Source organism: Argentina silus, assembly GCF_951799395.1.
Source record: "Argentina silus genome assembly, chromosome: 7".
Taxonomy (NCBI): domain Eukaryota; kingdom Metazoa; phylum Chordata; class Actinopteri; order Argentiniformes; family Argentinidae; genus Argentina; species Argentina silus.
Genome location: NC_139661.1, coordinates 14299295 through 14314294, shown reverse-complemented (window position 1 = coordinate 14314294; position 15000 = coordinate 14299295). Strand labels below are relative to the sequence as shown.

Here is a 15000-nt window from a genome sequence, read left to right as displayed (position 1 = left end):
TCCAACATGCTATTTCTGACTTTCTTTTTGTATTCATAATTCTATTATCTGCATGTTGTTCTTGTATATAAATGTTCTGTCTATAGCTGTTCTGTCAATAACTGTTCTGTCTATATCTGTTCTGTCTATAACTGTTCTGTCTGTAGCTGTTCTGTCAATAACTGTTCTGTCTATATCTGTTCTGTCTGTAGCTGTTCTGTCAATAACTGTTCTGTCTATATCTGTTCTGTCTATAACTGTTCTGTCTGTAGCTGTTCTGTCAATAACTGTCCTGTCTATAGCTGTACTATAATTGTTCTGTCTATATATGTTCTGTCTATAACTGTTCTGTCTAGAGCTGTTCTGTTAATAACTGTTCTGTCTAGAGCTGTTCTATAACTGTTCTGTCTACAGCTGGTCTTCTAATGACGGTGTTATACGTACATTAGCTAACAATGTCGTAGATGAGGTGACACAGCCACGTTGTCGTCACCACCATCATTAAATGGACAATAGGTTGATTACACATCGTTAGGGAACGGGCAGAGGCCAATTGTAAAAAAAACAGAGACATATAAACCGCCGCAGACAACAATGTGAAGGAGGAGGAACACACACACACACACACGCACGCAGGCACGTACGCACACACACACTCACAGGCATGTACGCGAACACACACACACACACACACACACACACACGCACATACACACACACACACACGCACGTACATACACACACACACACACACACACACACACACACACACACACACACACACACACACACACACACACACACACACACACACACACACACCTACACCCACACACACACACACACACACACACACACACACACACACACACACACACACACACATGCACGTACATACACGCACACACACACCCAAGTCGAAAGTTCAGGGAGTGAGAGTTCGTCTAGAGGACGTCTACACAGCATGGTCGGGGGAGGCTGGGGGGAGGGAGGGAGGCGGGGGAGATGGGGGAAGAGGGGGGGAGAGGGGATTGACTCTGTGCCATAGAGACTGCAGCACACAGTGTCAGAAGCCCCATCTGTGTTTCCCAGATTTGAAAGAATTTAGAAGGGCGAGTATGTGTGTGTGTGTGTGTGTGTCCGTGTGTGTGCGTGTGTGTGTGTGTCCATGCATGTGTGTGGGTGGGTGGGGGTGAAGGAGGGAGGAGGAGGGAGGAGGGGGGAGGTGGGTGGGGGTGGAGGAGGGGGGAGGGGGGGCTGTCTTCATTACCTTCTGTAACCTTAAAGTCTCTATAAAGCCACAACACTAATGCCCCATTGTGATGGATAAACACGCACACACACACACACTGGACGCAGACACACACACACACACACACACACACACATCCACGCACAGACACACTAACACAAACACACACACACATACAAACACATATGCGCACTAAATCACACACACACACACACACACACACACACTCAAACACACACACACACAGCGTATGCTAGGGGGCTGTTTCCTGGGGTCTCCCAGTGTGTCTGGGTGAGCCAGCAGACGGGCAGAGTGAACAAACAGACGTGGGGATGGAAATAAACAAACAAACAGACGATCAATCTGTCAGAGAAACACAGGCGTAATTACAATCAGCATTAGTGACTCCATTAGCATTAGCTATCGCCATGACGACCCCCCTTGACACACTCCAGCTGTGACACACACACACACGCACGCACACACACACACACACACACACACACACACACACACACACACACACACACACACACACTCACTGGAGAACACTGACTGGGGATCAAGGAAGATGTGTGCGTGCGTGCGTGCGTGCGTGCGTGCGCGTGCGCGTGTGCGTGTGTATGTGTGTATGTGTGCGTGTGCGTGTGTGTGTGTGTGTGTGTGTGCATGACTGTGTGTGTGTGTCCATATCTTGTGCTTCTCTCTGTCACTTTTTCAACGCTTTAAAGAACCTCTCTATCCATTCCCAGACTCTCATGTGTAAATATCCCCAGTGCCACACAGCAGCTTCCAGTGCAGGGAGTGCATTCATAAGAGTTAATTCACTTTGTTTTGTTGTCCCTGTTCTCAGCATATTCATCATTCTGTACGAGGGGAGATGCTCCCATTCATAGCCGATGGTGCCAAACCAAATCGAATTTAATTGTGTGATTTATGCACATTTGCTGTCAATCTCCAGTGGGAGGGCCTGAAACTATTCTGCAAGGTATTTAACTCCTACTCACCTTGGACAAGGACTAAATACATTTGGACTGAGTGGTGAAACCTGTCTGGTCGTTAACTGATCGTTAGGTGGAAGGGGCTGCAATCCTGCTAGTCATCAGCAATTACAGAATCTGCATTTCCATCCTGATGGTTTAAGAGCAACAGCCTCCTGACACGAAGATGAAGGAGTCAATCTGTGGAGTCCATGGAGGAAGGCCTGAAAGGAAGGCCAAACTACTCAGTATTTTTATTCTATTTGATTCTTTTGAGTGTATTGAGCGCTACCTACATCTTGTATCACCCACAAACCCTCTATCTCTATATCGGCAAATATCACAATGTGCTTTCTCACCATTCCTGTTATTTCATCCCCCAGGAGGACACATCGATGCTGCACCTCCCCTCGCAACCATTCCAATCTAATCTACCCACCATGTTCATCTGACCACGACCTCACTGTCATTGGAGGACTTTGGAACTGCCAGTCAGCGGTCCGGAAAGCAGAGGCTATCTCAGCTTACGCCTGCTTCATGTCCCTCCACTTCCTTGCCCTCACAGAGACATGGATTACACCGGAAAACACAGCTACTCTGGCAGCCCTCTCTGATGCCTACTCCTTTTTTCATTCCCCTAGACTCTCTGGTCGAGAGGGAGGCACATGACTCCTCATTTCACCTAAGTGGTCACATAATGTCCTTCCCCTGTTACACCTGTCCATATCCACCTTTGAATTCCATACTGTTTCTGTCACCTCCCCTGTCAAACTTCACATTGTCGTTATCTATCATCCACCAGGTCAGCTTGGCGATTTATTAGATGAGATGGATGTCCTTCTCAGCTTCTTCCCTGAGGACCGCTGTCACTACTGGGTGACATCAACATCCAGTCAGAGAAGCTTCACTCGTCTGGAGTACTGGACTTTCTCTCCTCCTTCAGCCTTACCCTGTCCCTCTCTCCTCCGATAAGGCTTGACCTTGTCTTCACCAGATCCTCCCATACCTCCAACCTTACTGTTACCCCTCTTCCAGTTTCTGATTATCATTTTGTATCCTTCTCCCTTCCCCTCAAATCCACCCCCTCCCAGTCAGTCTCTACCCACACTGTATCCTCTCGTCACAAGCTGTATACCCTCTCCCTCACCGCTCTCTCTTCCTCTGTCTTATCCTCCCTACCCTCTGTTGAATCCTTCTCCCTTCTATCCACTGATGCAACCTCCTCCACCTTCCTGTCCACTCTTTCCTCATCCTTCGACTCTTTCTGTCCACAGACCTCAAGGTCAGCACGATCCTCTCCATGTGCTCCTTGGCTGTCTGAAACCCTGCAAGCTTTTAGAGTAGGGCTCCTGGCAGCTGAGAGGAAATGGATAAGAACCAGCCTCCCTGATGACCTAAAACCTTATCTCTCTCTCCTCCTCAACTACACCTCCTCTGCAGCTGCTAAAGCTCCTTACTACCGTTCCTAAATTCAATCTTCTGCCTCTGACCCAAGGAAACTGTTCTCCACATTTCCCTCACTCCTCAACCCACCTCTTCCCCCTCCTCCCTCCTTGTCTGTGGATGACTTTGTCACCTACGTTGAAAAGAAGGTTGATGACATTAGCAGCTTTGTCTCTACCTCTCGCCAACACTGCTACCACTCCTCCCAAACCCACTGCGCTACACTCGGTCTCTGGTTTGTCAGCTCTTTCCCCCCTCTTCCCTGATGATATTCTAAAACTGGTCACATCCAAGCAGGCAACCACCTGCCCCCTCGATCCTATCCCCTCGCCCTTTCTCAAAATCCATTTCCAAAGACCTCCTTCCGTTCCTTCTCACCATAATCAATTCCTCTCTATCCACAGGATCTGTCCCAGCTGCCTTTAAGACACCCTTCTCTCCTTCTTATCTAAAACCATTGAACGTGCTGTCTCTAACCAACTGTCTCACTATCTCCTTAGAACAACCTCCTTGACCCTCACCAATCCGGCTTTAAGGCTGGGCACTCTACTGAGACTGCTCTCCTTGTCTCCTGTCAAGGAGGCCCTCCACTCTGCTTGAGCTTCCTCCCTCTCTGTTCTCATTCTTCTGGACATGTCTGCTGCATTCAACACAGTAAACCACCCGATCCTTCTCTCCACCCACTCAGAACTGGGCATCTCTGGCTCTGCACTCTCCTGGTTTGCATCCTACCTGGCCAATCGCTCTTACCAGGATCGCTGTCCTCTCCACGAGCCCTCACCACTGGGGTCCCCCAGGGCTTCGTCCTAGGGCCCTTACTGTTCTCCCTCTATACCAAATCTCTTGGCTCGGTAATTTCCCCACATGGTTTCTCCCACTACTGCTATGCAGATGACACTCAACTCTTTGACTCACAGATGACACTCAACACCCCCTCAGACTCACAGGTTGCAACATGTGTCTCTGCGTGTCTTGCAGACATTTCTGTTGGATGTCAGCCTGCCACCTCAAGCTCAATCTTAACAAAACTGAACTGCTCTTCCTCTGGGGAAAGCCTGCCCTCTAAGACCTCCTCCCAGACAGCCAAGAACCTTGGGGTGATCCTTGACAACCACTTATCCTGTGCGGCGAACATCATAGCGACAGCACGCTCCTGTAGATTCTTCTCACATCAGAAGAATATGTCCATTCCTCACCAGAAAAGCAGCACAACTCTTGGTCCAGACACTCGCCTTGACTACTGCAACGCACTCTTGGCCACTCTCTGCATCTCATCCAGAATGCTGCTGCCTGTCTGGTGTTCAATCTCCTCAAATTCTCCCATGTCAACCCTCCTTTGCACCTTTCACTGGCTCACGGTAGCAGCTCGCATCAGATTCAAGACCCTGGTGCTCACCTACCGGGCGGCAAAGGAAACAGCCCCACCCTACTTGCAAGCAATGGTCAGCCCCCAAACCCCTGCCTGATCACTCCGCTCTTCCACCTCGGCTGGCCGCCTGGCACCGCCGCCTCTACATGGATGCAGCAGTCGCGCTACTTGGTCACAGCTTTTCACTGTCTGGCCCCCGCTGGTGGAACGACCTTCCCACTGCTGTCAGGACTGCCGAGTCACTACCTATTTTCCGCCGTAGATTGAAGACCCATCTCTTCAGCCTACATCTTAACTGTCCCACCTAAAGACCTCTTCATCCCCACTACCCCTCTGTACAGTCTATTCTCTTTTGTAAAAAATTACAGATGGATAGATGATTCACTTAAATTCACTTAAATGTATTTGTTGTAAGTCGCTTTGGATAAAGGCGTCTGCTAAATGCCAAAAATGTAAATGTTATGCGTTGTGTGCTAGACCTACTCTGTGACTTACAGTGTTTTTCTTTGCACTGTGTGTCGCAGCAAAACGTGTGTGAGTGTGCATGCGTGCGTGTGGGTGTGCATGTGTATGCATGCGTGTGTGTGTGTGTATTCGTGCATGTGTGTTTGTGCTCCCGTGTGTGTGTGTTTGCACTCCTGTGTGTGTGTGTGTGTGTGTGTGTGTGTGTGTGTGTGTTCCTGCTCTTGTGTGTTCATCCCTGTGTGTGTGTTTGTGCCTGTTTGTGCCCATACCCGTGAGAGTGTGTGTGTGTGTGTCGGTGTGTGTGTTTGTGAGTGTGTGTGTGTCTTAGTGCTTCATGCTGATTGAATGAGCTGTAGGTCTGCCTCTTAGCTGCTTCCATCAATCCTAGGCCGGCTGCATCATCTCTACTGTGGCTAATGCTTTTACTATGCTCCACAACACCTGCTTCTACAAAGCTCTGAAAAACAAACCAGCCCTGCCTCGCGTCATAAATCTCCCTCACACACATCGCGAGGACAACCTCCCAGTAGCAAAAACCTCCCTGTCGGAATACATCTCTCTGTAGGAATGCATCTCTCTGTAGAAATACCTCTCTGTAGCAATACATCTCTCTGTAGGAATACCTCTCTGTAGGAATACCTCTGTAGAAATACCTCTCTCTGTAAAAATACCTCTCTCTGTAAAAATACATCTCTCTGTGGAAATACCTCTCTGTAGAAATACCTCTCTGTAGGAATACCTCTCTCTGTAGGAATACCTCTCTGTAGGAATACCTCTCTGTAGAAATACCTCTCTGTAGGAATACCTCTCTCTGTAGGAATACCTCTCTGTAGGAATACCTCTCTCTGTAAAAATACATCTCTCTGTGGAAATACCTCTCTGTAGAAATACCTCTCTGTAGGAATACCTCTCTGTAGAAATACCTCTCTCTGTAAAAATACATCTCTCTGTGGAAATACCTCTCTGTAGGAATACCTCTCTCTGTAGGAATACCTCTCTGTAGGAATACCTCTCTGTCGGAATACATCTCTCTGTAGGAATACCTCTCTCTGTAGGAATACCTCTCTGTAGGAATACCTCTCTCTGTAAAAATACATCTCTCTGTGGAAATACCTCTCTGTAGAAATACCTCTCTGTAGGAATACCTCTCTGTAGAAATACCTCTCTCTGTAAAAATACATCTCTCTGTGGAAATACCTCTCTGTAGGAATACCTCTCTCTGTAGGAATACCTCTCTGTAGGAATACCTCTCTGTCGGAATACATCTCTCTGTAGAAATACCTCTCTGTAGGAATACACCTCTGTCGGAATACACCTCTCTATAGGAATACCTCTCTGTAGGAATACCTCTCTCTGTAAAAATACATCTCTCTGTGGAAATACCTCTCTGTAGTAATGTATCTCTCTGTAGGAATACCTCTCTCTGTAGGAATACCTCTCTGTAGGAATACCTCTCTGTAGGAATACCTCTCTCTGTAGGAATACCTCTCTGTAGGAATACCTCTCTGTAGGAATACCTCTCGCTGTAGTTGAAGGTTCGACAGGGTCCCAATGGTATTGGGAGTTTTTCCTCACCACTGAGCCCTATGTTCTAGTTTTTCTTCTCTCTCTGGGGAGTTTTTCGCTTGGCTTGCTTTTTGGGGGTCTATGGTCCGGTGTCATATTGCTTGTATTGTATTTCTTGTTTATGTTGTTTAGTATTGTTCTTGTTGTAAATCACTTTCAGGCAATAGTCTTTTGTGGAAAGCGTGATACAAATACATTTCATTGATTGATTAATTGATTGATTGACATAAGAATCTCTCTCAAGTGAGCTTTGGCCAAGAGGCGGCAGTATACAACAGCATCCTATACAACATTGTGTAACATAGCAGAGTGTGCAGTATTAAATATGGATTTGTGTGTTTTTCATGTTTTTCTAGAATGTCCCTCCTCTCCCACCGTCTGTATGGTCTTCTCACTGTACTGTCTGCTCATAATTACATTATGTTGTACACCAGTGGAAGTCCGTGCGTGCGTGCCTGCCTGCCTGCCTGCTTGCATGCCTGCCTGCCTGCGTGTGTGCATGCATGCATGCGTGTGTGTGTGTGTGTGTGTGTGTGTGTGTGTGTGTGTGTGTGTGTGTTGTACGCCCAAGTGAAATGGTCTCTGTAGAGTTGTGCTACCAAATGTTTGAAGCAGATGTTTAGATTGCAGAGGCCTTATGGGTATTCTATCAATCAAGGACGCATTACTGGAATGAACACCACCACGTATATACCACCAGATACCATATTTGAGAGTTATGAGTTGTCAAGGTAATTACCAAGCTGTATCAATAGAAAATAATACGCACTTCAAGGTGTAGGTGGCTGAAGAGATTCCAAGCGAACATTATGCATACAGTAAAATAATTCTAAAGATGCCAGAGCAGTGACACCTCCTTGGTGGGTGTTTACGTATAGGAACAGCCAGGACAGAACTCAGTGACAGGCTGAGCCCAGAGAGAGAGGTTTATTGAGATGTCAGTTCGGCCGTCAGCCTTGGCAGTAATGTATAGAGCTCACACCACCGCTGTGACTGCAGTCGCTCCCTGACAAAGAGGAAGGTTGCTCCATTGTCTGTACATGGGAATGCTCTGTAACACGTGTGTGTGTGTGTGTGTGTGTGTGTGTGTGTGTGTGTGTGTGTGTGTGTGTGTGTGTGTGTGTGTGTGTGTGTGTGTGTGTGTGCATGCGTGCATGCGTGCATGCGTGCGTGTGTGCTATCGATCCCTGCACCTGAATGTGTGTGAGTGTGTGTTCATGCAGCCGTGTGTTTTTGCAGCCGTGTGTGAGTGTCTGTGTGTGTGTGTGTGTGTGTGTGTGTGTGTGTGTGCGCGCGAGTGTGTGTGTGTGTGTGTGTGTGTTTGCATGCCTGTGCGTGTGTGTGTGTGTGTGTTATTAACCTCTGCTCACATCCCTCCCCCTCCAGCCTCCAGCCTTCTCCACGTGTCTCACTAAGTCTCCTGCGTCCTACTGGGACTCTACCTGTGTGTTCATAACGAGACACCTCAGCCCACACACTCCCTACGATGAATGGCTGCCATTAACCCAGAGAGGACCACCAGCCTCACTACACTACACACACACACCTCTATCCCCAGCCGAGGTATCGAACTGTGAAATGAAACGTGTATCATTACCCACACAGGACAACCAGACTCATACCTCTACCTACCTGTATCCCCAGATGAGATATCATACAGAGATCCATAACCCAACATGAAACGAGTGTGTATCAACCCTGTCATTACCCAGTCAGCAGTCTCTGGACAACTGTCTCAGAGAGCTCAGTGAAGCAGACGTCAAGTTGTTGCAAACAGCAGCTCCACAATTCAAGTTGCTCCGACCGAGTATCGAACTGGAGACCTCTGACTTTCCAACACACATGACCTGTCTCTTCAAATACCAAATGTAAACTAGCTACGCTATTGAAAAGCTAGCAATTCGACAGCATGGATGGTGGGGGTATTTGAACCTCATTAGTGAGTTTACCATCTTAACTCGGTGTCCACACACTCCATACAAACATAGCTTGTTGTTCAATGGACATCTCCATTGTTCCAGCTTCTAACTAACTAGCTAGCTCTGTAAACAACTCCAGGACGAAAATCCATCAGACAAATCCATAAGACAACATGTGGATATCAACCCTGTCATTACCCTGGTAGGACCACAAGTGTCACCACCTACTGATCTGCATCCCCAGCTGAGGTATTGAACCAGAAGATGGAACGTGGATATCAACCTATCATTACCCTGGCAGGACCACAACACTCATACCTATACACCAGGGGAGGCTGGTGGAGGTACGTGTTTGATACCATTCCATGCATTCCATGAGCCCGTCCTCCGATTTCTGCCTCCACCAGCCTCCCTTGGTAAACACCTATATCCCCAGCTGAGGTTTTGTGCAAGAACAAAAGGACCACATGAAACCTGTGTATCAGGGGAGGCAGAAATCGGAGGACGGGCTCATTGAAATGCATGGAATGGAATTCGGAATGGTTTCAAACTGGTATTAAATACGTGTTTGATTCCATTCCTCATTCCGTTCCATGCATTACAATGAGCCCGTCCTCCGATTTCTGCCTCCACCAGCCTCCCCTTGCTGTGTATATATCAACCTGTCAAACCATGCTAGTGATATTGGAAGTATTTGAACATCTTGGCTTCTATTCAATGTAAAGATATGCATGTGACTCATGTAGTGCTGTTGCCAAGATAATCAGAAGGAATGGGATAAACCCAGCTGCTCAATCATAGCTTCTATCCCATTAATTCAAATGTCCCATAGACCATACCATCCAACTAGAATACGCACACGTCTTTGATACGATTCATCATTCCGTTCCATGCGATGCAATGTGCTTGTGCTCCGATTTCTACCCCCTTCCTCCCCCATTCTCCCCATTCTACCACCCCCCTATTCTACCATCTCCTCCCCCATTCTCCCCCCTCCTCCCCCATTCTACCATCTCCTCCCCCATTCTCCCACCTTTTCCCCCATTCTCCCCCCTCCTCCCCGATTCTCCCCCATTCTACCACCTCCTCCCCCATTCTCCCCCCTCTTTTTTTTCCAGTGAAATAGCCCTTTTTTTTACAGTCAATTTGGGAGAACACTGCTCCTCGGTCTTGAAAAGGCCCTGTGGCTTAGACTCTGGTAGTGTTTAATGCCTGGGGGAGCCATCCTATGACTCACTAGTCACGGCCGTGCAGGGCTTAAGGAGCGGGGGGAGTGGGGCGGGCTTCGAGGGGCTTCTGGAAGGTTCATTATAGCTACTACTACAGAGAACACTGCTAGGCAGGAAGAAGGGGCCAAAATGGCTGCTCAGGTCTTCTGGGAGAGCCACTTATTTATGAGGACCTGATGCTCTTAACCTGGCGCAGTCGAGCATAGAGTCCAGAGGGAGGCAGGGGGGAGGAGGGGGAGGAGGGGGGGGGGCAGACTCACTCGGCTAGGATGGACTCTCTCAGCTCTAAGGCGAAATGGGCTGATACACACAAACACTGACGCACAGATAAACAGAAGCTGTCTCTTTCTCTTTTTACACACAAATGCACACAGACGCACACACACACACACACACACACACACCTTTCTATCTCTTATGTCTCTTTCATACACACACACCAGCCCACACACACACCAGCACACACACACCAGCCCACACACACCAACCCACACACACATGCATAATGGAAGTGTTTACGATGGTGGATGCATTAAGTGCAGGTCTGAGACTGTAGAGTTCCCTAGAGTTCAGCAGCTATCCATTAGCTCCCTAATGTCCCCACCCTGGGAGGCCATCACATAGCATCGCTGCTTCATCGCTGCATAGCGTCATACTTCATTGATCCTCTCCCTTTGGATATCATACACACTGGAGAGCTCCCACAGCTCCCACCTCTCCCCCTCACATACCAGGGGAGGCTGGCGGAGGTAGACATCGGAGGACGGCCTTGTTGTAATGCACGGGATGGAATGAGGAATTTGATACTATTCCGAATTCTATTCCATTTAAACCTTGGCTTTAAACCTGTAAAGGCTATTGCCAGCTACCTTGTACTGTCCCAAAGGGTGACTGGAGGTGCTTGTTTTAACAAATCCCCAAAAGTATATCCTATTCATAGGTTATTATTGTGTAATTACCATTCTGTCATGTAATTACATGTAATTACTTGTAATTACTACTCAAATACCTGTTCATTGTTCACTTCAAACAAAAGTGCACACATCAGTAGACCTTACTGTATTCACAAGTAAGTACTTCTTAGTTTATTACTATGTAATTAATATATGCCATTTAGCTATATCCAAAGCAACTTACATTGCAGTGAGTGCATACATTTTTCAGTATATATGGTCCCTGCGGGAATCAAACCTCCAACCTAAGCGTTGTTAGCACCATGCTCTACCAACTGTAATAACACATGAATAGGCACCCATGCAGTGTGAATCATACCGTATTCTGCGTCGTAGTAGATGATGAACTTCTGCCAGCTGTACTCGCTGACCACGCTGAAGATGACATCGTTGAGGTAGACAGGCGGGCGCACGTAGAGCGTGTAGTCGTCAGCGCGGCTGCGGCTGGTGAGGGGGCAGCTGGAGCGTGGCGTGCCAGCCGGCGCCCGCTGGATGAACAGGTGGGGGATGTGCATGGCGTCTGCCAGGGACTGGAGAGAACCGGCTGACATGCAGCCGATGGAGCTGACCAGCGCCAGGATACCCCTGTTCATCAACTCACAGGCTGGGGGTAGGGGGGGAGGGCGAGAGAGAGAGGGAGGGAGGGAGAGAGAGGGAGGGAAAGAGAGGGAGAGTGACAGAGAGAGAGAGAGAGAGAGAGAGAGAGAGAGAGATAGAGGGAGAGAGACATGGAGAGAGGGAGGGAGCGAGAGGGAGAGAGAGAGAGAGAGGGAGACATAGAGAGGAGGGAGAGAGAGGGGAAATTGGGAGGGGGTGATACAAAAGGGAAGGGGGAGAGAGGTAATGAGTGGTGAGAGAGAGAGGAGAAAGAAACAGAGGGGATGGGAGATAGAGAGAGGGAGAGGGAAAAAAGAAAAAAACAACAGCAATGTTAGTTCTCAAATTCAATAACACAAAACACACACACACACACATAAAGACCTACAGTACTATACAGCTCTTAATAGTGGAAGAAAAAACGTCTTCTTTCTCTTCTTGGTTTTATGGGAGTCTGGATGAGAGTATTAAAGTGGGAGGATCGTAATCAGAACCTGACAGGCACCAACAAGGCAGCAAAACCCTGATAAATGTTGTCTTTCATCAGGGTAATTACCGCGGTGGAACAGTCGTCATATTCTCATATCCTCCGTTTTGGGGTTCCTTTAAAATGTTGATATGCTGATACGCTGCTCAGACTGGGAGGCGGTGGCGGCTGTGTTCTCATTACAGAGGCGCTGGCTAGTACAATACAACTGCATCAGTTCTTTCTGTCTCTCTCTCTCACACACACACACACACACACACACCAAACGCCCACCTACCCCCTCACCTCTCCCCTCCCCCTCAAACGCCTGCCCGCATGGCCTCTCGTACACCTTCACCCCCCCCCCCCCCAAATGCCCGCCTGACCGCCTAGCCTCTCATACCCTCTCCCCCCTCCCCCTCCCTCCCTCCCTCCCCTCCCTACCACGTACCCCCAAGCCGACCAAGGTGCAGGCTGATGCCAGTCACAGACATTCCTCTCACGTCTACAACGGTTGGGTCAGCTGACACAGAGATGGGAAGGTGAAACATGGAGGGGGCGTCAGAACTGAGCAGAGCTGAGCTGAGCTGAGCTGTGAAGAGCTAAACTGAGCTGAGCTGAGCTGAGCTGAGCAGAGCAGAGCAGAGCAGAGATGTGATACTGGGTAATCTACCAACCAAGGCAGAGATCTATCTAAGTGTCAAGTGAGGGCGTGCTGGAGCAGCCAGGAGCAAGGCTGCAGAAGAAGCAGAATGAGAAACAACACAGAGAGAAGGAGAGAGAGAGAGAGAGAGAGAGAGAGAGAGAGGGAGCCTACTCTGTGTGTGTGTGTGTGTGGGTGTATGTGTGTGTGCGTGCGTGCGTGTGTGTGTGTGTGTGTCTGTGTGTGTGTCTGTGTGTGAGTGTGTGTGTGCGTGCGTGTGTGTGTGTGTGCGTGCGTGTGTGCACAGACGGCTGGACAGCTTGTTAAAGGTGAACAAACTATTTCTCCGATAAAATGACAAACGAGATAGAAGGATAAAGGACCGATGCCATAATTTCTGGAGTGAGACACATTCGGCTTTAATGATATTTGCGATGTGGCACAGTGCTGACAGATGGAGATGCTGTGAAAACGCCACAGTAAAGATATGTATGCTAAAGATAATTAAACATTAACTTCTGAGAGAGTTGAGATGCTCTCGAGGTTGATTTCAGTTCACACTTTTGTGTTGAATTGATACCCATGTGGATAACAAGGTGAACCTTGACTGGAGGGCGTAGAGCTGTACAGCTCTACACCTGGGAGGTTTGGGAGGGCAGCTATGGAAGATGTAAATAATGATTAAAAATGATATAAAGAAATGTTACAAATGAGAAAAAAAACAGTAAAAAAATAATAATAAGCTTTGTAAAATTTAAGAAATGAGAAAATAAACAGCTCTAAAAATCAGCTCTGTAAGCTGAAAGCAACAATGCCACAAAAAAACCCCCACCAAGAAGCCGCTCTGTAAAATATAGGAAATAAAAACAATAAACTAAAAACACATCTCTTTAAGATGGCTGCTGTCCACCTCCAGTTCTTATGCTCCGTCTCCCTGCCACTCAGGGCCGCGGCCAGCTGCAGGTGACGGAGGCTGCACTCGTTAGACGGCTCATTAAGACTCAGCCTCACCTCAGCAGGTGGCACCTGATTAAACTGATTCCCCCTTCGCAAGGAACCGTCAGGAACCTGGAGCGCTTCCAGGGAGAGAGAGATACAGGCTGCTGCTGTCTGTCAGTGATAAATATTACAATACCTGTCTTCACTCACGGAAAACAAGCCTAAATTTTACTTGAAGGGCGTTACCAAAACAAGCCTCAATTTTTTGTTGAAGGGCGCTAACAAAACCAGGACCAAAAACACTACCAAAACCACCACCAAAACCATCACCAAAAGCATGACCAGAAGCACTACCAAAACCATATGTGTATTTGTGATATCATACAGTATATCACAGGGTTCTCCCCGACGAATGGAAGAGAAGCGCTGCGCCACCTTGTCCACTTTTTGTAAAAGATTTCAGAGAAATGAAACAGTGATATTCCACAAGAGCAATCTCAGACATCTTTCATTTTGAAGCGTTTTGTAAGGCTGTCACATCAATTAATCCTCGGCAACAATGCTAAACGAGCATTACGACCTTGCCAATGCGTGTTTGAAGTTGATTAAACGCAGCCCCGTTTTTTAAGCTGAATAAAGCCTGGTAGCCTTGAGCTGGTGGTGGTGAACGAGATTGCCTTTCACATGTACAATGGTCATGCTACCGCGTTAGCTTAGCATCATCGCAGCTTCGGCTACAGCTATTTTGGAAAAAGCCCCCGCTAATCCTCTTGTATTAAAAGCACTTCTGATAATTACTACCCTCATCCCCTCACATCACACACTTAAGTCTGCAGGGGGTCCCTCGGTGCTTTTCTCATTAGCGCACTTTGCTAACGACTTAAGTGCGGATCGCGTCAAATGCCGGCTTATTACATCACTCAGGAATGCAACAGTTGGTGGTGTACCGGAAAACAGCTCAAGGTCCTGGTAGGTATCAAAGTCGGGGTCTTTTGAAGATTGCCGATGCACCCCACGCTCTTGCGCGCACACACACACACACACACGCTCGCACACACACACGCGCGCACACGCACACACACATACTGGTTGTGACAAACTACTGTACATGCCAACAGACTAACAGCTTTGTCCACTGAGACTGGACTGTAGAGGGTTGAATCAGGACGGGAGAGTGTGTGTGTGTGTGTGTGTGTGTGT

General features: G+C 48.0%; 1 protein-coding gene across 1 annotated transcript in view; it reads right to left on the bottom strand.

The window, feature by feature from the left end:
• grid2 (glutamate receptor, ionotropic, delta 2) overlaps positions 1-15000 on the bottom strand; it is a gene marked incomplete at both ends in the record, with an annotated part of 302816 nt that overhangs the window by 100621 nt on the left and 187195 nt on the right. The window contains one exon of the mRNA XM_083673951.1: positions 11475-11759. Coding sequence (XP_083530077.1) covers positions 11475-11759 — 285 coding nt within the window. The remainder of the gene's footprint in view (positions 1-11474; positions 11760-15000) is intronic.